Source organism: Cheilinus undulatus, linkage group 7 (genome assembly GCF_018320785.1).
Source record: "Cheilinus undulatus linkage group 7, ASM1832078v1, whole genome shotgun sequence".
Classification (NCBI taxonomy): domain Eukaryota; kingdom Metazoa; phylum Chordata; class Actinopteri; order Labriformes; family Labridae; genus Cheilinus; species Cheilinus undulatus.
Genome location: NC_054871.1, coordinates 22,948,091 through 22,975,399, shown reverse-complemented (window position 1 = coordinate 22,975,399; position 27,309 = coordinate 22,948,091). Strand labels below are relative to the sequence as shown.

The 27,309-nt window shown below is 38.6% G+C and overlaps 1 protein-coding gene across 1 annotated transcript; it reads right to left on the bottom strand.

Moving 5' to 3' along the window:
- Positions 1-953: 953 nt before the first annotated feature.
- Positions 954-26,543, bottom strand: ppp1r2 (protein phosphatase 1, regulatory (inhibitor) subunit 2). The gene is made up of 6 exons (XM_041791885.1): positions 26,176-26,543; positions 14,910-15,017; positions 14,350-14,433; positions 9,489-9,598; positions 6,469-6,642; positions 954-3,332 (listed from the first exon to the last, which is right to left on the bottom strand). The coding sequence occupies exons 1-6, from the start codon at positions 26,304-26,306 to the stop codon at positions 3,313-3,315; spliced, it is 627 nt and encodes a 208-aa protein (XP_041647819.1). The 5' UTR covers positions 26,307-26,543; the 3' UTR covers positions 954-3,312.
- Positions 26,544-27,309: the final 766 nt, after the last annotated feature.

Genomic DNA, 27,309 nt, shown 5'->3' with positions numbered 1-27,309 from the left:
ATGAGGGCAAGACTACTTCTAAATCAGCTTAACAGTTGAAAAGATGGTATAGATCGCAATATATGGTGGTATCGCAATACTCACTGTAGTGCAAAATGTTTAAAATCGCAATAATATTGAATCATGACCAAAGTATTGAGATATCGTATTGTGGGGCCACTAGTGATTCCCGTCACTACTACGACCTAGAGTCGTAAATATCAAACGTGTTTGATATTTAAGATTCAGGGTCTGGGAGGCTTTGACGCGATTTGGAGCAGTACAATAATCATGTTGACACCACACAGGAGGATTATTCAGACAAATAGTCTTTTGCGGCGAGGCTCCACTTGGGATGAACCCCCATGATCGTCGGGGGAGGCAAATCTAGCCTTAAATCAGGCTTTAAACCCTGTAGTGTGTGGCCGACCTTAGAGTCAAAGAACGAGGATTTCGAAATCTTACTTCTCATAAAGCACTATAATGTTCAAGGGCCAAAATACCCATCAGACTCCCTAGTGCATTATGGCATATCCATAGCCCTTAGGTGCCTTTAAGATAGGTTTATTTAGCGTTTCAAGAAGGATGAGACAGCTTTCACTCACTACGTGCATTAACTGTGGAATAAGCTACCAGAGAACCTCAGGTCTTCTACATCCATTTGCTCTTAAAACAGGACTTCCAAAATTTTTTAGTGCTGCCGTTTTATAAATTCTATCATTCTAATCCACTTTCATTTAATCCTTTAAATTACAAGTTATTTTTAATTGATCTTTTAATAACCAAATTAAATTCTAAAGATATTTCAATTCATTATGCATTTTAATTTCTTCTTGCTTAATGTCATATTCCTTTATATTTGCTGCATTTTAAAATTTTGATGTATTTTTTTTTCTCTTTTCAACCTCCTTAATGCCTTCCTTTCAGAAAAATCTTAGGATCAATGATAATCAATGACAGACAGTACTTTCTAACAATGTTTTTTTAATGATGGGACCCATAATCAAAACAGAAAACACACAATCTGATGATTAAGAACATGCAAACTGGGAGCATACAAAAACGTGGATTTGGCATCCACGTCATTTTGAGACAGTGCAGAGTCATGGGACTGCACAACAGTCTGTCATCCTCAAAATACAAACAGGGCAGAGGTGGGTCAAAACAACAAGCGAGACAGCTGAAATGATGAAGCAGAAAGAAATGGAGCATAAACTGTTAATTTTACACACATGTACATAAATACAGAAGAGGCACATTCAACAGGTAATAACCACCTACAAGGTGATCACGTCAGCCATGTTTGGGACAATTTTTGTCCCTTTGTCCAAAGAGAGAAGATAAACCAATAACATCAGCTTCTCTGCTGTTATCTCCTTTCTGTTTACAAATTCAAAATACAACAGTATGGCCTATTTCAGAGATATATTCCTGTTTATAATCAAGTGATAATAAGCATAATAAGCTGCAGGAGGTGGTCACAAGGATCACAAAGTTGTTTTAACCTCTGTCATGAAGAGTAAACGCCACCAAATACAGACCTACAAAAAACAAAGAAAATGCAAAGGGATATTTGTAGGAATTATACCATTTGTTGGTCTATGATCTTTTGTGTTTCCACAACACAGGGCACAACACTTTAAATCACAGAGGGGAATTAAAGGGACAAAAAAAAAAAAAAAAAAAATCAAAAACCCAAGACAAACTCAGGGCTCCTCAGGGCATTCAACCTTCTATGTTCAACTCATTGTCCTTTTATGTCAAATTCCACATGCTTTAAGACTTGAGAGTACTTTCTTTACACTTTTAGGAACCCCAGACATAGAAAATAAAATCCACCTATAAAACACCTATAATATGTAAATTTGGTGTTTCAACTAATATCAGTAGCATCAACTTCTTGTTTCACATTCCCAAGCTGCTTTGGAGATAACATTAAGGTAGATCAGACAGTGCTGAGTACAGTGTGATGAAGCCAGATGAGAAATGAATAACTACATGGTTGTACCTTCCTTAAATAATAGATAATCACACAATTTCTATTGGTGAAGCACCCATATATTCAGTCAGAAATCGTTTTAGTAAGAGCACAGAGCATGTTGGTCTAGTCTTTGTAAGATTTACATCAGAGCCTGGTGCTGACAGCTGCAGCCTTTCTGTCCAATTGATCAGTAGCACGTGTCATACCTGCTAAACTTCCCCTCCTGCTATCTTAGAAATATAAAAAATATCTTCAAAGCCAATGAATACCATGTTTTTCTGCAAAGACAAACAAAATAAAATAATATGTACCTTGAAGCTGCATTTTAGAGCATAAAACATGTAAAAAGGCTCTCAGCTTTTCTTCTCAATTGCCAGAATATTCAACAAGATTTTGTGTGGAGCTCTTGCTTGTTAAGGGAGAATCTAAATCAGATGCCCCTTGGGTAAATCAGTCGAGTGTAGTTTTATAATTACAATTCGTGTTATTATTATAGCCCATTTTATTACTGCAAACATCAAAGACAGTCCACAGCCTACCTTTGTCAATTGTTTGTATTGTTAGTTGAATGAGGTCCAATTTAATCTGCTTTAAACCATTACATTTAGTTAAGAAGCTGATGTTGTCTTATGCTACTGTACTAATAAATAGCTCCTTATTTAATACACCATAATATCTAACAACCTAAAATAAGAGCTTCAATGGTCATCATGGTGTCCATCTTTTGTCACAACAAGTACTGAAAGAGGGAGGACAATGCAGCAGAGTGATAGCTCACAAAGCAAAAACAGAAAATAAAAGCCTTCTGCAGTGCACCCAGTTTAAATGCAGTCGTCATGTCTAAGATATGCCTTTAGTGAGGCTGCGGGGTTTCCCCTAGCTTCCTCAAGGGCTGACGCAATGACTCTGTGGCCTGTGGATACTCAAAAGCAAACAGCTGTGAGTCCTTGCTATCCAGACGTTTTTATTTATTTTTTTCTTTTTTTTTTTTTTTTATAAAAGGCCTTGATCCTCCTTTCAGGGTCGGAATCACAGATCCTCTGGTCCAGAGGAGGCGGGAGGGAAGATTCTTGGCAACAGGAGAGAAAGGAGGGAGGAACAGTCTTCACTGTGTGTTGCACTGACTCTTAGAATTTAAACCAGTGTGTCTGAGGTTATATTGCACAGTTCTAAGGAAATATAGAGACAGACAAATAGGTGACTGGGAGGTTACTGGCTGTTGAGGGTTGTTATGTGGGTACTGAAGCGGTCTCTGCTGTGTGGCCCAGCGTTAACAACACAGAGGGCAGTGGCAATGTCAGTCTGGATGTTGAGCCAACACGCAGCAACAAAGGTTTGGAGAGGGACGCAATCTACGAGTCGAGAGAGTCCGCTGAAAACACAAGATACAAGTGAGATTAGTGGACCGACAGAGAAAAGAAATATATATTTCATTTTTGTGTACTTTGATCCTTAAAAAGTAGAATTTCTAGTGCAAAATGAACAGTTTCAAGATTCAAAATAGGTTACACTTCATCCATCAAAGACTTCACATCTAGTTTCAGGAAATTCGACTGCAGATTTGCCCTCAAGTAATTCTCACTCAAGTGAATTATTCCTCTATCTTTTTACTTTTGAAGCTTTCTCTAGGGTTTCACAAGCAGCCTCATTCTTTTTCTTACTTTATTTTCCGGAGTAAAAATCAAGTATAGGGATATGCATTATTGGATTTTTGCTGATATCCAATACATTGATATTTCAAAACTTACTTTCGCAGATACCAATATCAATACCAATTTTTTACAAGGTTTTACAGAAACTCCACAGACTTGATGATCAAAAAACTGGTGAAGCAAAGGAGAGATGATGTTTTTCAAAAATCAGTCTTTATTTATTTTATTTAAAAAATGAAGATTTCATGCATTTATCTTTTTTAAAACTCCTTTTTTGTCCTGCATGGTTTTTATGCAACACCTCCTGAAGATGGCTGTAGCTCATCTGAAAGCTGTCTGCTAACCACCACTGAGGTGCTTATAAAGTAACTTATTCCTCTTAATGTAAGAAACAATTTATTTTATAGAACATCGTTTGGTAATGATCAATTAAACTATCTTTAAAACCTAGTACTGTTAAATAAAACAAATCGTTTCTTAAGTCAAAAATAGCATGGTAACATAGCATCGTAGCATCATGATAACTGTTGGACTGTTAAAAGAAATTTCCATTATGTGTTAGCATCAAGCTAAGCAACTCAGATAAACACCCTGGTCCATCTCCCAGAATCTTTGAATTTTTTTGTAGGAGACTATCAAATAGTAATTTTCTTTGAAACCTGCATCCCTTACTGTTATGTGTTGACAACTGTACTGGCTTTTAATAGTTGCAGAAATATTCACATCTGCCAATACTAATAATTTACTTTTAGCTATTATCTGTATTCAGGTCTGCCCACAGAATTGGTTAGGCCGCTGAAAAACCCTGAGAATTTGCCCTTCCCAATCGTAATTTATTGATAACATCAATTCATGTGTGCTGGATCAGTATCTTTGGCGCTAGCAACCTGACAGCTACTTAATTTTGGAGCTGAGAGATCTGCCAAACTATTACTGGGTCCTGATGCTGATATTATTTATTCATGCTAGTTCTTGACTAATTTCACAGCTTTTTCTGCACATTTTTGCTGCTTTCCACCCATTTTTGCCACGTTTTATACCACTTAAACACATTTTTGCCAGTTTTTGCCACATATTTTTCCCCCTTCTAACCCCTGTTTGCAACTTTGCTGCTTTTCTGCCACTTTAAACCCATTTGTGCCACTTTTTTAAACCCTTTAAGTTATTTTTGCCACTCATAATTTAAGCCATTTTAACCCATTATTTTCTGCTTTCTGCTCACTTGCAACTTCACTCCTTTTTGCCCTTTCTAACCCCTTCTTGCTATCTTTTAGAAAGCTTCACCCATTTGTGTCGCTTTCCTGGTCATTTTTTGCAGCTTTGTTTTGCCACTTTTAACCCTACTGTGATGCACTTGCTGTTTCTTATACCTTTAAATCTATTTTGCAACTTATTCCAACTTCTTTTTTGCCACTTTTAACTCATTTTTGCCCTTTTCTCTTGTTTTTTTTTTTTTTTTACTATTATTCAAGTCTTTTCTATCAAAGATGTCTGTGTTGCTTCTACTTTTTATATTGGCATTCAAGCATCATAGCTTAGCTGTGACATTTGACTTTACTTTCCTAACCGTGTGTGCCCATCCACACTGTTACTATTATCCCAAAAAATGGCTATACTGTTTAAAGAAAAAGTGGTAGAAGAAATCAGTGTTTTACAAAAGCATAAATAAATAAATAAAATCATTTTTGTGCTTTGAGAAAAGTTAATGAGGTTATCACAGCTTGACTTTACAATTGTTTACGATTTGTCTACCTCCATGGGTCCTGGCTTGACCCCAGAATACTCTCCCCTTTATCTCCCCATTATGGTTTGGCCTTGTCTGCAGATACTGATATTATGGCAATAACGTTGTGCATTCCGAATGAAGTTATATTTTGGATAAAGAATAAAGAGAGTTTAGTCTTACAGAGTGAGTCCAAGTCTGCTTTAAGTTGAGAACTCCAAGCATGTCCAACACAGATGTGCTTAGTTATCATTAAGACAGACAAAAGGTATTTTAAATTGATCAGAGAGCATTACATAGAGCACACTACATTATTAAAACCCACTGTGCTTATTAAAGTATGCCCATAAAAACAACACAACCTGCCATGGTCTTGTTATTAAAGCCATCTAAAAGAATAACACACTTCTGCAACGCCTCCTCATGCTGCACTCTCACTTGAAGAAAACCAGCAAGGAACAATGCTCTGATGGAGGGAGCATTCCTATTGGCTGCTGTAGTAGGTGCGCTTCCGCCTCCCAGCTCAGTGAGAAGTTGATACAATGGCGGAGTTACCAGCGGTGTTCGGTCCTATGTAGAATTTGTTCATGCTAAGACAAAGTGTTTTCTAACCTGTAATTCAGCCACTGATTTCAGTGGAAAAGCAGAGCAAAATCACTCCACAAGAGCTTTACCACCGTCAGTATTCGATTCAGCAGACGTGCACATTCGCGAGGAGGTATGTGAGAAGAGGGGTGGAGCTAAGGAGCCCAAACATGGAGAAGAACAGGGAGGGAGGGGGAGTAGAGCTGATTCGACAAGGTTCTCATTGAATGTTACATACTCAAGCTTTAACACTGTGGGTTGTAAACATGTTTGATTTAAAAGCACTGGAGCATCCTCTTGATGCACTGATTTCAGAGTAAATGAACCACATGGCGGCACAAACAAACATTAGCCAGCAGTTTAATGTAATGACACCCACACAGACAGTCTGCATTACTGCACAAAGCCATTATTTCTCAACCTCTTCACTTTAGTTTTATGTTGTAAGATGCATCATTACTCCCCTTACATGTACAAAAAACACTGGAGTGGAAGCTGTCCAAATAATTTACCCATTGTGCACAGAGACACAGTCTCCCTCTCCTCACCTTCCTGTGGCGGGTCAACACTGATCTCTTCCGTCTCCTCTGTGTCATCTCTCATCTCCTCGTCTGCATCTTCGTCTTCCTCCAGCTCGCTGGCAATGAGCTGACGGGCCAGTTTGATGTTCAGACCCTCGTTGTAGTGCATCTTCCTCATCATTTTGAAATGGTTCTTCTTGGCTGCAAAGACACATAATCTTTACTGCTAAAAATTGATGAAATCAACAAGTGCATGATGAGCTCAGAGTAGTTAATTCTACTAATAGCAGGGTGAAAATCTGATGATAAAAACATCTTTTAAAATTTTCTCATAAATATACCAAAGTTTCTAGGTAAAGCTCTGTACCTATTTTTGTATCAAACTTACTTTAAAAAGGGGTCAAACTCTAAATGGGACAGTGAAGCCTATTATAGTAAACAATCATGACTGTGCTGAAATCCTGTGATGACTAATTGCACTGAGATAAAGTTAAAGGACACTCAAAGTGAACCTAACTAAGGCCATGCTGGCCTCTGTGTCACTGAGTGTGATGCAGCAGTGACTAATATGGCACGAAGGATTGTGATGTTCACACAGTTGTGACAGGTTAGGAAACATAATCAACATGAGGGTTTGATGAAGTTTATTCAGACGCCACAGTGCATCTCTTTGAGTAGAAGTTAATTAGACCTTAATCAACCCCCTTAAACCCTTAATTTGAACTTCATCTTAAAGCGTTTGCTCTGGCATAAATCTTCTCATGGAATTTTTCTTGTATTTTGTGCTAATCCCTCAAAGAACTAAAGATGGAAAAATAATTGATTTAAACATTCCTGCACTCTCCCTCTGCAAATTTAAAGCTTGCAGTTAAACTTTCAATAGGGGCTTCAAGCTTGCAGGACAAATACTTTGTGTGAAAATCTGCTGAGGCTTTGGCTCAGAAGTTGGACTGTATTGATTGGATCTGCAGTCTCCAGACTCTTCACTTGTTTTTACTTGAGTAGCTCAGATATAAAACTGCAACACTGAAATTGTGCACACAGATTCATCCTGTTTAGAATATGCAGCATGTGCACAGCTCAAATAACATCTGAGAGAGAGGGTGTTTGTGTGTCTATGAGAGCGCACATAGAAGAGTAAGGTCAGAGAACGGTCAATGGCATATTGACAGTGTGTGTGTGGGTGTCATCTGTCTTGAGGGGAGTCAGTGAAAGGTGGAGAGCACACAGACAGAACACTTGCCCTCTTTCCCAAAGCAGTGTTAATTTTGGCAGCTATTTTTAATTTTAGTTTTAGTCTTTAAAAGTAATGCATTTTAGTTTTAGTCACATTTTAGTCATTTCTACCCTTTTAAGTTTTAGTCTAGTTTTACTCCATAAAAACTCCTCACATTTTAGTCTTTACTTTAGGGTTGTCCCGATCAGCATTTTTGGCCTCCGATCCTGATCCGATTTTTTAATATTGAATATCTGCCAATACTGAGTCCCAAACCGATACTCATAATTACCTAGATTACAGTTTCAATTGTTACTACTAGATATCTCAGACTTATTCCATTTAACTCAATACAGCCAATATTCATGTTTAAAACATAAAATCACATTTCTGCTCAGAACGGTGTAATAGCTCTGTTTCGCTTTAATTATCTGTCAAAAAATACATTTACATATTCACTTAGTGCAGTGCTTAGTATTCAATCAGATATTCAAAATCCACTTCAAGTGGTCAGCTGAATGACCTGAGCAGTCAAAAAAGTGAACTCAAATAACCTCAGATTCACAGTGGTATAACCGAGTCAATAGTCACAATAACATGTGAATTCAATAAATGAATTTTAAATATTATAATTCCACTTAGAAGTTAACTTGACTGTATTAGTCACAACAAATGAATGAATTCAAAACATCCCAACTCCACTTTAAAGTGGTATAAACAGTTTAACTTGAATAGGATCAAAAACATATGAATCATACAGATTCAAAACAACAATCCTTATTAAAATGTAGCAGCTTAAAAGGAGACATGAACCAAAATATTAACAGTGCAATAAAACCCAAATATCAAATACAAGAACTCTTATTTCAGTGCAGTTTCTAAAGTACAACTAGAGCTGCTACATCACTTTTCCCCCCTCACTTTTATTTCTTTACCCTCTGTTACTTTAAAATGAAACTGGCGTGCATGTAAAACTGCACGCTTTAACTCAAAGGTGGAGGACTCAATCCAGTGTGCAGTGAGACTCAGCAGTGACATGGGGCAAACATCTGAGCTCCAAATGTCTGTAGTGAAGCTAACGGCAGTGAAGTTGCTTTTTAAATTCTCTAGTATGCTGTCACGTACTTTGTTGTACAGCTCTGGTAATGCAGTGTCTGTAATGTAATGTCGAGATGGCAGGGCATAGCGTTGGTCTAAAAGCTCAAGAAGACGACCAAAATTCTCAACCACGGAGATGGACTGATTGTCCAGCGCAATGAATTTGACCACTTTTTCTGTTATCTTTTTGCCTTCTCGCTCTCTTGAGGGTATTTGTCTTTCCTCTGAAAGTCCAGAATGTGTTGCTTCGGTGAAGCTGCCTGTTGCTGTAGTGAAGTGACCGTATTCTGCTGCATGTTTACTTCGGAGACGACAGATCAAATTTGTAGAGTTAAAGGCAGCTCTGCACGTCAGGTTTACATAGTTGTAATCAGCTTATAAACATACTACAAATATAGGCTCAAAGCTATATTATCTGTAACACATTGTATTGTGCTTCTAAGGTCAAATAACAATTTACAGCTCCTTAGTGCAAAGCAGACTATGGTAGATTCTGAAATAAGCATCTCCTTGTAACAAATAAGGAATATGTTAGGAACTGAAAATCGACTGTGAATCAAATCACAACCCTCAAATAAAATCTAGAGATACTGAAGGATTCACACCCCTACAGGACATTGTGTTGTAATGTCATTATATTTTGTCCCACTCTCATTAGATACTGGGCAAAAAAATTTAACTGTGTTGCTTTCCCTCAAAGGAATAGCTCAAAAAAACAGAATACTGTGTTTACCTTGTTCTTCAGGAGTTAGCTCCTCTTCCTCGCTGCTCTCTTCTTCCTCCTCTTCTTCTTCTTCTTCTTTCATGAGGAAGCGAGGCTCTGCACCCTCAGCTGCCACCAGCCTTAGAAAAACATGATAAAAACAGACATTAATTGAAATTAATTGGCATTTGTAAGAATTTTAATTCACATTTTACCCTGGTTTTAACCACATAAAGAGTAAATGACCAAACAAAAATGACAAAATATCAGGAGCTCCACACATTAAGTTGCTGTGATGTGATCAAAAGAACTTTTGATGGAGCTTTTTATGGAATGAACTAGATATAAGAGAAACACAGATGGAGAGATGTGGGGCAAGGGGGAGGAGAGAGCAGGAACAGTGAGAGTAAAGAGATGTGAGCGTGTGAGTACTCGAGCATGCTTCAAAAATAACAAGAGTTACTACCCACTTCTCTCACACTCACAAAGAGCTAACAGCAGAGGACTAAATGAATAATGGTTTACGGCTCAACGGATGGTAGTAAATCAGTGCTGCAGCCTTAGGGGGATGGTTCATTTTACTGTACAAACTCAGACACACTGGCCTAAATCACACAGAAAGAAGATCTTGCGAAGAACATTTCAAGATGCAGCAGTAACAGTATCAAATATATGAGACAAAAGAGCCAGGATGGAGAAGAAAGGTGTAAGTGATGCGGTGAGGTAAATTCAAGAACAGCATGGATGAAAGACGAGATTCAGAGCAGATGACAGGGAGATAGAATAACAAGCTTACACAGGAAAGAACAGCAGTCGTACTATCTGGAGAGTTTAGAGTAAAACAATAAAAGGCACTCTGTGTAGAAGTAAACAAGGGACACTAATTGACTTGCAAGCCTGGAGCTAATCACTATTGTCTCTGTGGAACAAACACACTCAAACTAGCTCGCCCCATCGCCACATCAGTGCACTTATGTAAGCACGATGGCCCACAGCAAAAATTTCAAGCTCCCATTTCCATCCAGGAGACAGCTCGGAGTGGTACATATATATTCTTTTAATACAAAAAGATGTTAGATGTTGAGGAGTATTTTTTTTTTTACTTTACTGAATACCGTGTATTTTCAGAAAGTCTCCTAATAGAGAAAATGTAATCAATAAAAGCAAATCTATTCAAACTACTGTTCAACAAGGCTTTCGTATTGGGACAACCTATTCTGCACAAAATTGGAGAAAACTTTTTTGATTTTTGGGTAAAGAATGCGAGAAAAACTTAAAGACAGAGCAATTTCGAGCTAATCTTTTCACACTGCATAACTCCCTTTCTCCAGGAATTCATGGCTGATGATGGGAGACACCCATAATCTCATTGTGTATTGATCAGTAGTCAGTGCAAATGCAGAAAGTAAAACAAAGGGATTCTAACAAAGAGACAACGTTTAAGCCACACAAGGTGCCTCCACATCCTGTCTGTTAGGCGCAACATTGCTGGTACAGTTGTAGAAGCAAGCAGTATTCGCAGGAGTTAACAGGTTCGCTCAGACAGTCGACTGTGGACAGAAATTCCACAAGGCACTTTATTGTACAATACTAAGGATCGCCAAAAAAATGCCAGGTCTCTATGGTGCTATATTCACTAATCATACATTGAAAGTAAAATATAGACATGACCTGCACCAACTCATCTCTTAGTTCGAGAGTCCTCTTCGCAGTTCTGCATGCATACAAGATGGCTGCCAGAGACGGGAACCTTTCTCTATTATGCAAGGTCAACATAACAAGGTCACCACCTGGTAGCTTTAGCTGATATTCTGGCTGATACAGATGGTTTTAATTTATGTCTGAATGTTCATTTGAACACTTCACAATACTTATTGGTTAAATGCTTTTATGTGTGCTATCCACACACTTATTGATGTAGTCATGTGTCAAGAAAATATAATTAGGAAGTATGACACCATGTTAGGATGCACACATACACAGAAGAGTCACATTAAAGCAGCAGAACACACTGACGATGCATAGGTAGCTGTATTTTCCTTAATGAAACCACATTGTAAGTAGTGTGCTAAATTGTCAAAACTACAAATTAGCTAAGTGTTGTGTTCAGACTGTCATACACTGCTGACCGTTACCATGATTCTCTCTGCTCTGTTTGTTTTAATAAGGAGAAAAAGGAAGACACTTGTCAAGATGCATTGTGTAAATGTAGGCTGGAGCACTGTCACAAGCAGTCATGCTATCTGGGAATGAGTGTACTGCTAACTGTGTCAACATGCTGTGTGTGGTGTAATCTACATGGCACAACTTTCTGCTTAGACAATCCCTGGAGGCTGCCTCTCATTACCAAACCACTACAAAGAAGGTGACAACTTGGTGCTAACAAGCTACACAACCTTCATGGTTTCATTTTTACGTGAGTAAAAAAAAGACAAACCTTGCAGTGCAGCCAAAGTAATTCACTTTCTGATGAATTAATCTTATAAATAATCGTTAAAATAAAATGTTGACACCGATAATCAGCCAAATGCCAAATATCAGCCCAATAAACAGCCAGGCCAATAATCAGTCTACCACAATCAAGTTCAAAAATGCACCTCACGGTGGTAGACTTCAGATATTGCAGTGGCTCTCAACTGGTCAGGCACCAAGTTCCACCCAAGCAGCAACCGCTGGTCTTGAAAAATGAGGCAATGCAGAAGTGCAAAAAAAACTGCAAAACCGCAAGTGTCCACTTGAGGGTGGCTGCAGGAACACTGGACATTCTGTCTGAACACCTGTGAAACAGCTGTTTTTTACACTAGAAATAAAATGGTTTGAAGCCTGGTTCAAAAAACCAAACGTGTCTCATTAGCTAATGTCTTAATGTCCTCTCACTGTACGGGGGGTGAATTTTTTTTTGGTACCACAATCGTTTAGATTATATTTAGAAAAAACCTCACTGCGCAATGGTTGGCGTGTCTCATTTGATTGACAGATAGCTCGACAGGCAGAAGCTACGTTTCTGTCAACCAGAATGCTAGCTAGCTGATAAGAAGTCGAGCTCAGTAGGCGGGCCGTTACGTTGATCCAATGTTGGTTGAGACAGTGATTTCAATATTGAAGCCACCACTGATTGGCTTCAAAAGCAGTTTGAGTTTGCCTATTGTAAGCAGACGGCTGCCATACACAGGCTTTGTCCAATTCTTTCTGCAGTCTATGGTTCCACCGCCTCCTTAACAGAAATCATAACCTATATTCTAAAAAAACGTAACTATCCAAATGTATAAAATGAAAAATTTTGGCGTTCAGACTTTAGATGGGAGGAAACACGTGTAGAGGACAAAAATGAATTCAAAAGCACTCTATGCCAAAAACATACATACATACATTTAATTTTACTCCATTTTACTGAGGTAGCATGGACGTTTTGGTCATTTCTTGAGGAATTATATTTCTTACCTTGTGAAAGCCAGCTTGGTTATATAGAGTAAAGGAGATAACTAAGTTCAAATCTTGAGAGAATGGCCAAAGTGTTACCATGGGAAAAAATTATTAAAATAAAACTTATGCCTGCTTAGGGTTTCAGTGCATCATAGACTTTGTTTTTTTTTCCTGGTACAGCTACACAACTCACTGAAAACAGCTCACTTTTTGGTTCACACCCACCACTTGAGAATCACTGTCCCATTTGACAGGAGTTTGGGGATCAAGATAATACATGATGTAAAAAGAACAATGTGGATAAGGTGTCAGAGTCTGATATCATGAGATTTTTTTTTTTTTTTTTGCCATTTATACCAGTTCTCTGTAACGTTCAACACATGAGAAGATCGGAAAACCTAAACCATTTCATTACATAGACAGATCAACAGTGGCAGAATATACACCCATGATCCCACCTTTCTGTTCATTAGCAGTGAAGTTTGTTGCCTATTTCCTGCTGTGTTCTCACATCAGTTCACCACTACTTACAAACAACATTACCAGGGTGCAGTGTTAATTTCGTCGACTAAAACTATGACTAAAAATGATCGTCAACAGCCGTTTTCTCCATGACAAAAACTAGACTAAGACTAACAAAAATAGATCTGTGATGACTAAAACTGACAAAAACTAAGGTTAGTTTTCACCAAGATGACTAAAACTAGACTAAAATGTAATGTAGTTTTCGTTCAAAGTATGTGATTTTTCTCCACTGTGGGTTAATCTGTCAAAAAACAATGCAGCTGTAGCTCTTCTGTATCTCAGCTGTAGAGAGCAGGGACCCCAGGTTTGGCAGGGTGCATAGAACACACTATCATAATTTGGTACTAGATTTATGCAAGAGAATAAACGCTTGGACTAAAAGTAAAGACTAAAATGTGAGGACTTTTAATGGACTAAAACTATTATTATTATTAAAACTAGACTAAAATGTTTTGCGTTTTTGTCGACTAAAACTAGACTAAAAAGGGTAGAATGACTAAAATGTGACTAAAATTAAAATGCATTTAATTTAAAGACTAAAACTTAAATTAAAACTGGCTGCCAAAATTAACACTGCCAGGGTGCTTGTAGGGAAAAATTCAATGTAAATTTAGAGTTAAGAAGTCAGCTGTTTGCATTCACATAATGTGGGTCACTCCAAAGACTTCATGAAGTTTTTAGGAATTTCGGGCCAGAATGGTTTAAAAACTTAAATCGAGACTGAAAATGCTTAAAAACAAAAGTATTTTAACTTTGTAGACACTGCTATCTTATAAGTAATTACCGAGTATGGACTATCTGGGATACACCTGACAGCAGAAAAAGTAGTAGTAACATTTGTCTGTGGTGTGTTTCTACCTCATTTCAGCCTCTTTTAATAATAAAAATAATGAGAAAAACAATCAAGCGAAAAAAAATCCCTATTTTCATGTGTTATTCTTACTTGGATGCCAAGTCATCAGCTGCAAGTCCACCATGGCCATCTGAGTCACTCAGTGCCCCCTCATCTTCATCATCACCCAACATCCTGAAGACCAAAATTAGAAGAATAAATGATAAGTTGTAAAAATGAAAAAGAAAGAAAACACAGTCACAAGTAGAGGCAGAAAGCAGAGTATTAATAGATTACAGGAAAGAAGGGCATGGAGGGTGAAGGAGACAAGAAGAGTACCATGACAAAGAGGAAAGTACTGTGACAAGGGTGACCTTCCCTGCAGCCCCCTGACATATTGGATTACAAACCTGCGGAGACATCCCTGTTATACCAACACACACACCAAATTTAATTCTCAGACACTGGCAGTTCAAGCTCTAAACTGGCTATGTGATCATCCAAAGGATAGTTAAATGTTTACAGGAGGGCAACTTTATATGCCTATAAACAATTTGTCTTCAGAAAGAAAATTTTAAACTACCACAAGTACAACAAAAAGTCGACTCAATCAAATATTAACAGTGTAAGAGACAGAAATAGACAAGGAACGTTTGTCTGAAGCCTCTGACCTATTGTAAGGTGTGCTGGGTTCATCTATCTTCATCAGTCCATAGTCTTTGTCAGCAGGATGGTACGTGGCCAGGATGTTCATCTCATCCCATTTCTGGGATTTCTTCCTGTAAAGAGGATCAAAGAAATGAAAACTGAGGAGTACATAATGACAAAGTTAACCGACACCACCCTGCACCAGCTTCCCACCCACCATCACATCACACAGATTCCCCCCAGGGCAAAGAGTGACCAGTTTTAATCTGGGACTGAACGTGCCCCAGTTTTTACTCAGGCTGAGTATTTTCAGAGCACACAGACAGAAATGTCACTGAGATCATTTTTGTCCTGACAACTTTAAGGAAGTGGCACGGTATTTGCTTTGGTGTCATGCTGATCTACCTCAGAAGCAGGTGTGGGATAAAATTACAACATGGTAATATATTTTCATCTTGACCTGTGATACATTTATCATATTGTATGTGCCAAATGTTGCTTAGATGTTACAAAAACAGTTGTCCTGCAATGTACTAATTACTGCATCACGCTATTGCATTATCAGTATTATGGGACACACAGTTTATCATATCATGTTATATTGTATTGTATCATATTGACTGACCTGATCGTATCTTACCCTAAGTTAAACCAAAATTTCCAGCCCTAATAGTAATGATGGAACAGTCTGAGATTCTAACCCCTACGAAAGGTTGGTAGGGAGTGGAGAGGTTCAGAAGTTTAACAGCAATCAGTGTTCTTTGATTCAAGAAATATTTCATTCAAAGCAGGGGAGAAAATGTGTGAACTCTGGATGCTTCATTTGGGTTTTTGTCATAAGTATATTTCTATATATTTTATTAGGGATGTACAACATGGTTTTTGCCAGTATACGACATGCTAATATTTCCAAACTTTACACACACACACTGGTGTGTTTCTGTGACATTTGAATTACAAAGCATCATTTCATGTCTTTTTTTTCTTATTAGCTACATTTTTTATTCTTTTTGTGAATTTGGGTCCTTCAATTTTCTTACAAATTACACTGAAACCCATAAACTTATAGTCACAAGTCCACATGCCTCTGGACATTTTTGTGCTGAAATTATACAACTTTACCCTCGGTGGCCTCTCCTGCAACCGTACATTATGTCGGTCTTGACCTTGTTCGTAGAACAAAAGGTTTGGAATCATAGGAGGCAGGCGGGGGGGGCAGAGAAAGATGCTTAGTGAGTTGCTACAAATCTGCAGAGCTCCCTACACATCTCACTCAAAATAGACTAGAGCTCACAGACTGATCAAAAACTCACAGAGTCATTTGTTTCGTCAAAACACCCAGAGAAGTGGGTTCCCCTATGAATGCCCAAAGACAGCACACAAATCTGAGCATGGAATACATCGTTTGTATTCCTAGTATAAAACTTAAGACTGAAACAAACTTCCAATTCTGGATAAAGGTGTTAGCTGTCTTGGCCTGGAAAAATTTAAGAACTGCAGGAAAAAATTTAAAGGACACAGAGTAGTACATGCACAGAAGTTAGTCAAGTTGGTAAATCAGATTGGTATCAGACATTAGGATAAGTTTATTTCCAGTTAGGCTTTTCCAACTCCTATTCGCAGATTTTGCTTTATTAATCTTTACTTACAAAAGCAGATACACACTTCGGCAGTGGTTTATTTGATGAAACTTGCTTAAACTACTATCTAACAGTGTTCAAATGTTTTCTTCTTCCTAGCTGTACAATACCAAAACAAATAAAAAGAAGAAAACATAATTTGAATTGTAGTTTTATGTATTTATTAAGGCCCTTAAAGATGATAGTGCAGATGATAGTATGTTTATTAGAAACTGTCATACAGAGGGTTGAATTCAAGTGAATGGTTAATTTGGAGGCTGCAGTTTGAGCTTGCTGTTGAACAGTTTTCATTGAATTAACTACTGTTGTTGGTACTTTTTTCCACCCATTTTACAGAAATGATCAAAGTCTAAATTACAAAATCCTCTTTGTATAATCTCATTGAAGGAAGGAGGAAGAAATTATTTCCAGACCACATAAGTAACTTATGTTTATCAGTTCAAACCCACATGATCAGGAGAAATTATTTCTGGTACCACATCAACATTAGAGAAAATACTGCAATAATGATGATGAAAGGACATCAGACTGACAGCATATAATGTTGAATTTAAAAGCGCTTTGTCCAAGTCACCTATGTTAGTTGTCATGAAATGGTTAACTGTCCTGCCTATGGCAAGAAAGAAAGGTTGAGAAATCACCATGTAATCAAATAAGACAATGTTGTTTGACCTGATAAGGCGTCCACTGTCAAGACCAATACACCTAAAATACACAATCATTCAGGACAAAAACAGCTACCTTGTGAAAATGGTTTGTTCTACTGGACAACATGCTGAACTAGAACCTGTAAAGAGGGTATTTACTCTATGAAAATTTGAAGAAAAGACATTTAATCTAAAAACTTTTGTATATTTAACAGTTTTTATATCCTTACACTTGAAAATCAAGAGAGGGAAACCAGTCTCTATGGCAAAGGTAACAGTGTTTCTTTACTCTCACACTGGCAGAGAGCTCCACCAACTCTTTCTAAAACAAGTGAAGATCTAAGAGATAAAAATCTTTCCAAAACCCTCTCAACAAGAGGGTCCAAAAACTACTCTGACAAAATCCAGCAGGGCATGTGTGTTTGGTGTTAATGAATCAGGGGTGCTTTACTCTTGCGTGTGTGTGGTTACACAACTCAGCTCAGATGCAGCCAACCAAGTTCTACTTCACCCAACCTACACTGCCCTTAAATACACTCCAGTCCACTCGCCCATTCATGACAAAAATCTGTAACACGATAACGTACCTGCCCCCAGAAGAGGGAAGAAAAGATCACCGACTACTAACACACACTAAATATAGGGTTGTATCCCTTATGTGATGTGACTACCTCTGCAGGGTGGTCAACAGCTGGCAACATTGCTTCAGGGAAACTCATTAAATAGAGTGAGTCATCATTGAGAGCTGAGATGAGCTATCAGGTAGCATAGAGAGAGGGTAGTGAGGAAAGGTCTAGAACAGACGTGAGCTCACAGAGAAACCCCCCCCAATCAGTAACATCAGATGACCTCTGTTCACAGTGTAGTACGAGGCTGGTTAAAAAGCACACAATGATCTGCTTTCATGTATACAATCAAGTTAAATTACAAGGGAAGCAAAATTACAACATGGTTTTTGCCAGTATACAACATGTTTTGTGCTGGATTTTTTTATAATAGCCTGTAAGGCAAACAACTAGAAAGTTGTTTTATTTAAATTTTTAATAAAAGAGAATAAGGTTCAATTTGAAAGTTTCTCCAGTTGTTACATTCACTCAAGAAAGGCTCAAATCACCGCTCTCTTGGAACTCTGTGCAAGCCCCTTAAGCTGAATAAAAGATTACATAAAGTTTGATAGATGGCCAACTAGATTTAGGACTCAAACTGTTTCTTAAGCCTCTGTCATCTGTCCAGACTTTAGAAAAAGTGCACTAGATGAGATTCACAGAAAATAAGGAGGGACAGACCATTAAACTGACTGGTCAGCACTGATGTCATCTACAGACAAAGTATATGAATCATTGCTTTATATGAACTTAGCACAGAAAGTAAGGAAATTTGTGTTTGGTAGATTATTTCTATGTTGTAACAATACTTCTTGGCAATAACTCTTACACCGTTGGAAAGCCTGTTTATGTCCCTTTAAAATGGTGCCACATTTGTAAGAAACATGCATTTGTGGGATGAGCAGCAGAGCTGAATATGTAAGTTGCGCCTATGAAAAATTCCCCAAATCTTCTCTGCCAATGCCAAACAGCTTATTTTGCTGTTGCTATTGACTCTTGTTTTGAGCTTCTGGTACCCCCAGGTGCTGCCAATCAGGTGCCTGATTGGCACCAGACTAGCAGACCCTGTGAGCATGGGCCCTGCTACAGTGGTCAGTAGGTGTCAGCTCCAAGAATCAGCATGCCACATTTGACCGATCTGGATAGGGTCTGTGCAATAAGACAACTTCAAGCTGGTGTTGCACCGAGTTGCAGCATTGTTTGGAGTGAGCCCTAGTACCATCTCCAAACTGAAGGCAAAGTTCCATATAACAGGGGATGTCAAGGACAGGCTGCGAAGTAGGCTTCCCAAGAAGACGACACCCCAAGAAGACTGTTTCCTCACCCTGTCAGCACTTAGGTACCGTAGGTGCTTGTAGGTGCAACATTATGTCGCACGGTACTGCCCCGTGTTAAGCTACGTGTTGTATGCCAGTGTTTCATGCAGCTGCTTTCACAGGCGTTGTATTGTTTAGGAGGGGGCAGGGTCAGTGTTTGTGAAGTGAGGCACGAGTTGTCCCCGCTTTAGTGATCCCCTGGAACATATTCCCCAGATATATGTTCCTCTTTCTAAAAACCACAATATTTCAGTCAAATTCATTCAATTTCCGCGATTTCCGAGGTGAACAGTAGATTCCGTTTTATTGGCCAATTCCACGATTCCGTCCGCAATTCCGTTAACGTAGAAATCATAGGGCCCTAAGGCTGTCTTCTACAGATTTGCAGTCAAGGTTTGCAGGACCATAAGGCCGACGGCTCCCTGCCCAGACAATCCGGAACAGACTACACACAGCCAATCTCCAGTCTCATAGGGCTGCCAAGAGGCCTGCCATGACTGCTCTCCACGTCAAGCCCATTTGCGCTGGTGTTGGCAACATGTGCACTGGAACCTGAACATGTGGAAGAATGTTGTGTTCAGCAATGAGTCCAGATTCTGCCTACAGCAGTTGGATTGTAGGGTCAAAGTGTGGAGAAGACGTGGAGAACCCTATGCTGATTGCTGCACCGAAAGAGTAACCCTGAATTTCCATATACAGCGTGCGCGCCACGGAACACTGGCAAATCGAACTGCGGAGCACTTTGCTCCCTCTCTAGTCTATCAGAGCATTTCCATAGCCGGCGCCTTAGACCAGCAGCGGCGCGTGCCTGGAGCGCCACTCTGCTCCGCTTCATTTCAAATACGCTGTAGGTCTATTTCAGTGCCGGCTGCTGCCAAACCTCGGAAATTCACTGTCGTTCAGAAAGCACCAACCATGGAAGTCACAAGTGTAGAACATCCAGTTCTTTCAAAATAAAACACAATGCACAGACTCCCGATCGTAAATCATCACTACACCAACATTACGTCTCATCCTGCAGCGAGAGCAAAGGGTCATCAAGAGGTCAGTGGGTTACAGAGCTACAATGGCACCATTGACAAGGAAAAGTTAAGTTTTGGGGATATTTAGCCAAAAAAATTTGCATAAAACCACAGATCCTTTAAGCAAACATTAACCTTTTAACTTCCTAATGTACTCACTTAATGGAGGACGAAATAATATCACGGACTGGAGAGGATGATAAATTAACCCCAAAAGGTAAGATAGTTCGCCGTTGACATGCTATTTCTGCGTGAACTCGCAGTTCTCCCGTGATCTCTTCCTGATGATCAGGGCTGCGCGCCGCGGCGCAGTGCTCTAGTCTCGCTTCCAGTGGGTGAGGTTGCTTGCCTTTCAGTCGGAGCAAACCTGCGGCGCTTCGGTGCGCGGCGCGCACGCTGTATATGGAAATTCCAGGTAACATCTTTTGGTCGAGGTGATGGTGTGGGCTGGCATCTCCCTCACCAGAAAAACGAGGCTTGTCATCATTGGAGGCAATCTCAATGCAGAGAGATATCAAGATGAGATTCTGCAACCAGTGGCAATCTCATATCTCAACAGTCTGGTACGGAATTCTATCCTTCACGATGACAACACTCACCCCCACAGAGCGGGGTTTATCAGAGACTACTTCCAGAATTTGGGAGTGGAGTAGATGGAATGGCTTGCCAGCAGTCCTGACCTCAAACCCATTGAACCCTTGTGGGATCAGCTTGAGTTTGCTGTTCGTGCCAGAGTGACTAACTAAACCATGTTGGCTGACAAATAATGGTTGAAGAATGGAATGCCATACCACAGCAGTGTGTGACCAGGCTGGTGACCAGCAAGAGGAGGAGGTGCCACGCTGTTGTGGCTGTGTACGGTTCTTTCACATGCTACTGAGGCTCCTGTTTGTTAAATGAATAACTTGTTAAACTGCAGATATGTCTTGACATGAAACATGACACATGGATACTTGTTTGTGTATGGTTACTTTCTGCCTACAGATATAAAAATTTAAAGAACTTCCCATCACAATTATCGTGATCAGAATATCAGAGTTATCAGTATTATCATTGTTAGAATTTGCTGAAAAATATAGAAGACAATCTACTGATACATCATAGAAAATAATTTCATTAAGTTTTATTTTAAAAACTAGAGTTTTTCCCATTCTGATACCAGTATCGGAAATATGCCCAATACTGTTTAAATTGCAGTTATTGGTATCGGCGAGTACAGGTTTATGCACCGATCCAAAACCGTTTTATTTAACTTTAATCTTGCTTCGTTTAGCCATGCCAAATGTTAGCGTTTTAAACAGGAAAACAATTCTTCTTTGCTGCCAGAAACACTGCATGCACAAGCTACTGTTTTCATGACAGCAAAGAAGAACCAAAGGGCCTACTGCAGCAGCAACGTTCAAAAGCTGGGTGACAACTATCCTCTCTGTATGTGTGTTAAAAAAAAAAAAAAAACAACTTCCAGACCAGCACTGTAGTACATGACAAGAAGTGACAAAGTTTATAACTTTTTAGAACTTTTGAACCATAAATTGTAGCCTCTTGCTTGTTTTTCCTTTTGGGGCTAGCCATTGTGCTATCCATGCCTTTGAATTTCTTGTGAGTCTGGAACTCAGATGACTTTTCAATCCACACCAGTAAAACAGATATTGAATATCTTTTTTTATCCATTTTTAAAACCCATTTTGGATCATTTATTACTGCTAGCTTGAATGTTAACCATCATACTGTTTTCCCTTTGTGAGGGTCTGTCAACCAATGGCAGGCTGTTCCGTCATATCATGCTGCCTTAATAGAGCATAATGGAGCGAGAGAAAGAGAGACCCTGTGATGCAGCCCCCTGTGTTATTGTTATTTCAATATTTAGCAGTAAAACTCATAATAATCAGCAGGAAAACAACTTTACGGGTCACAGAAAGGTTGTACATTATGGTTCTATTTTCTGAGCCATGTTCTGAGACAACTGTAGGGCTAAAATGTTTTGCTAGTCTTCCACGGCACAGTCAGTCCAGAAAGTTTACACCGGTATCAGATCAGTACTCGGTATCGTCTGATACCTAATGCTTTGTTATCGGACTGGGAATCAGGAAGGAAAAGACGGTATTACAACATCTCTGTTAAAACAGTACAAATCAAACAATCAGCATAAAGCAATATGCACTTTTTGTTTGTCTAAACATTACAACATTAACCTGTTCAAAGTAATCATGAAAACTATATCAAATGTGCATGAACAAAGGTACTTTTTTAAATAAGGTTGTTAAAATACTTAAATACTATTTTGATACCATGTGCTGTAAAGAACACATATCCGCTATTTATAAATATATAAAAATGAACTATTGATGAAATTAATACAGATCAATATTTTGTCGCAACCCTTTAGTCCACATAATTGAAATTCAAAGATTCACTACCTGCCAGTCAAATCATCTTTTGCACAGTCAGGCTAAGGTTGGCAACACATTAAAGGTGAGATTGAGTTACATGGAAGTGCCCATGAATTATACATAGGGTGCGTGGAGCTCGTACATCAATGTTAACTAAATAACATGGTTGATTGAAGTGATAACAAAAGGGACAGTCACATGTGCTAAAAATTTGGTCCATGCCTTACAGTGCAAAAAGAAATAATCAAATGGAGCTGGAGCATGCGTGTTCCTGTTTGGTCAACACTTTGTACTTCTGTGCTTTAGCTTTTATGTTAAGTTAAACTTTTAATGTAAACATTTGGCCTAAAAGTATTTTGTATTTCCAACTGACTCCTGCTGATTCTAGTCATGTCCTGACACAAAAAAAACCTCCTGGAAACAATAGCAACCACTGAGTGTTACATCATCACGGTCCATGTTCTTCTAACAAATCTATGGAAGGAAGCTGGATTGTTTAAACATGAACAGGTGGACGAAAAAAATCAATGCTGGGTGGTATTTATTTTGTAGAGCTGGTTCAGGATATCCTCAGGCTTACTGTAAAATGAGTAAAGAAAGAGATGTGATATGTTTCAGACAACTGCAGCAGATAAGGAAATGATGTTTGAGCTTTTGTCAGGCTGAAGGTGAGCAGCTGCTGTTACAATATTTGGCCAATATAAGCAATACAGATGTGAGTATAGAATGATAAGGAAGAATATATCTACTTTAAACTCAGCTCTGACAGTGACAGCTTGTTACAGCACAGCCAGCCCGTGTGCCTCTCCTTGGATTCGGTGCTTGGCTGCACACAGGATCCTTCCGGAAAATTCTTTTTCCTCCACTTCCTCATCACTCAAAGACAGACTATTTTTATACCAACACAGAAAAAGCTTGATTCACTGTTGGGAATGGAATCCACTAATAACTGCTGCCATCCTTCAATGGCCTAATTTCTCACACTGCAGCTCGCAGAGGACTGATACTGATGTCTGGTCCTGCTAGCAACCATTATTTGGTTATTTTGCAAAGCTGCAGGTTGAAGATGTGCCTCATAAAGCTTTTAATTTCAGTGATACAAAGTAAATTGTTTTATCATGAATATTGATCTTAATTATCAAAGGCATTGTGATACAAACGTTTTCATAGCACCTAATTTTGATTTTGTTTGACTCCTTAAAGGCACAAATGTATTGAAAAAATTCTATGAAATAAAATTAACTTATAACAAGCCAACTGAACTGTTGCGGTTGGCAGATTATCCACCTAGCACCCAAGATTTTGAAGCATTTGGCAGGTGGGTGGTGTAAATTTATCACCCTAAAGTAATTCTGATGAAATTCAATTTATTTAAAGCCTCATAAGACTTATTATTTTAGACTTGATCACACTGGCATATTTTAAGCCATGCTGGTTGGCTACATGTCTCAAATAATGCTTCAAAGATGACAAGCTAAAAATATCCCTAGATGTGTTTTTCCAAAGCATTTCATATTTTCTACAGCTTTGAACTTGATAGAAGACGTACCTTATGTGATTTGCCATGCTGAAAAGCACCCTTCTTGTCTCTTTAACATAGCATGATGTATTATCTTGACAGAGGAGACAACTAGAATAGTCACTCTTTGAAAAAAAAATGCATGTTTTTGACCCTCAGCTGTGGCTAAAATTACACTTTTACTTCACTGTGCTAATAACAATACACCTAGAGCCTACAACATCACTCAGGGAACTCTGAATGTTCAGTTTCCCTTAAGGTTGAGGAGAGAGGTAGCTGTGGGAGAGCGAGGCAATACTATGACTTCACACGGACTGGTTTAGGAGCCGGCTCCCTACCACAGTAAAAGTGTTAGTGACTATAATATGAATTCACAGGAGAAGATAAAGCTGCAGAGATTTATCAACCCCCCTACCAAAAACTGAGGCCAAGTACCTCTTTGACAATCTGCATAACTGAAGGATAAACTTAGGGCCAAGTTCCAATTTTAAATTGTGAGACTGACAGTGTTGCCTATTCTATTTGCCCTGCAATATTACTGTCCTCCTCTGAGGCATCCACATTTCTACAAAGTAGAAAGGTGTTCTCTGCCTTGAGTGGATGAGTGGGCCATACCATAACCATCAACCTGGTCAGCATCAGGATGGAAGTTATTCCATGTGATGTGAGATGTCCTCTGACAATCTAATGGGTGCTGGACTAAAAGATGCATGAGAAGTATTCAGAAAGCAGAGGATCTGGCAGTGCCCATCACGAAAACAGAGGCTCTACCATAGTAGCCGAGAGTTTCAGACATTATCAGAATAATCTCTTGAAGAGGCTTTACAGCAGATTTGCTATTCTTTTGAAAAACACTGCAGCTTATGTATGTCACTGCAGGCCTGTAACACAACTGTCAGTGTCAGATGTATCAAAGTGTTTGTCGCCAGTAACATAGCCCCACATAATCGACCCATTTATTTAGATGTTCTTTATTTTCATGGCACAAATCACCTGTCAGAAAGTTGTGAAATCATGTATTTACACGTTTAATGTAAGGCTTGATTGGTAAATTTCAACAACCTCACTTTTTGTTTGTTTATCATGTACTTATGTTGAAAAATGGCAAAGACTTTAACAGAAAGACGAATAGCTAGTAAAGGTGTCACAGCACCACTATCAAATTAAAAATCTATACAGATAAGGAACAATTTAAATCAATGAGACCAAACATATTTCAACACAGTTCTGCTTCAACTTTTTTTTTTTACAGAAAGGTCTTTTTATAAGATATTATATTCTATAAAGATGTTTTCAACAAAGAATAAATGAACAATAACTATTTAGATTTGTATTAATTTATGAATTGAATTATAAGACATATTAAGTCATAAATAAACTTAAATTTCTCTTCATAAAAATAATAAAACTGATATCATGAATCCAGTATCGTGATATTTATCATAAAAGCCATCGAGTAAATAGGTCACGAGTCTAATTAATACTGTCAGACAATTTAGCCTGTATATTCTCCTTTATTATACTTTTCTACTCCTCTAGCTGTCATACAGGGAGACAGGCAGCATCAAACTAATGCTATGATCGGCTAACATCAGGTGACATAAGGACATGACAATAGGGGAAAATAATACCCAAGTTACTCTATGTTCATCAGAGCATTAGCTCTCTTCAGGCGGCTGTAATTTGCCCTATTATGGTCATATTTGTCAAAAGGTTGTGGCTTTTAAATTATATTTCTATCATATATTTTGATTGCCATAGAGCTGCTGAAGTCGACGGTAAGTTTCATTGTGGTTATGGCATTTGTTGTTTACAGTATGCACAGCCGTTAACAACCGTATCAACCATATTACGTTACCTACCATGGCTTTCTTGGCTAGCGAACATGCTAATCTGACAGAAGGTTCTGGGGTGTAAACGACAGCTCTCGGTTATCATTAACACCACTCGTCGCAAAATAAAGTCACATGAAAGAGAAACACAAAGTTTTAATACACAAAGTGCTGTTGAATGACTCGCACTGACAAGCGAAGAGGGTGACTCTGTCGGTCCAGTTAGCCTGGCATGGGAGTAACGTTCAAGAGGCTAACAAGTGTTAAGCTAGCTAGCGTTACCTGGCCACCCTCATGATAGCCAAAAAGGAAACTTACTGTTGGTCATCTTCGGAGAGCCCCGGGACTTGTTCAGGAACCTCTCCCTGAACGTCTTCGGGCAACGTTTTGACGTTTGCCCCGCTGCTCTTGTTTTTCAGGATGCCTTTAATCGGCCGGGGAGCTGCCATTCCCACACGCTGATTGTCAGACCGGTTGGCTCAACTCTTTCTCTTCAACAGATTTTTTTTTATTCCACTGATTTGTGCAGTTAGTAGGCAGACACAGGTTCCGTTTTTGTCATACTCCCCGTCATAGCTCAGCGCTTGTCCATAATGACATGAGAAACCTTGGTTGGATCCAGTGCGATTTGACGGTTCTGCATGCCTACCACCCGGTTATTCACTGACTGGCGGGGCAACAGCACCACTAGCGGGTAGGCTAGGCTTAAAAGCATCGCGAGATTTTGAAACGTGACTTTATAATCTGTCCACTGCCTCCCAGTGCTCAAAAACTGAAAAAAAAAAATTAATTTCTTTTTGCCATTTACCTGGGTAGATGTCGACACTGGTAAATGTCTGGATAAAAAATGTCTGTGATGTTCATATTTTGGTACATTAGTAACATTTTTTTTTCCTTTTTGTCAATCAACAGCCAGTCATTATAAAACGAAACACACAATCACTGAAGCTGTAAAGAATGCTTGATTAAATTTAAATTCAGCACTTTCTTGCAATTAAATTTTGAATTGCTTATCTTTTTAGAAATATCTATGTACATTTAAACTGTCGATTTAATAGGTTAATATTAGCAAACTTAAACTCTCAAGACCTGGACCAGTTTTGGGCACGCCTGGCTCATCTGCGTTCATATCTTTTATTATCAATATCATTATAAACTCTTAGAGCAGCCAACATCAAGTGCCATACATCACTGTTATTAGGACAACTTAGATTTAAAGTCTTGCTGATTTTTTTTTTCCAATTTTAGATTTTCTTGGGCACAGAATGGATGAATTTATTCAAAATTTAGAAAAACACCTGTAGATTCTTTAATTTTTTTTCATTTTGAACTAAGACATAACCCAAAGAGGTTTGATTTTTTAATTTAGAAAGTTATAATTTGATGTTTTGGACTTCCATATGAATTTTATTTCTTATATGAGCTTTCCTTACCAAGTTACAGCCATTTATT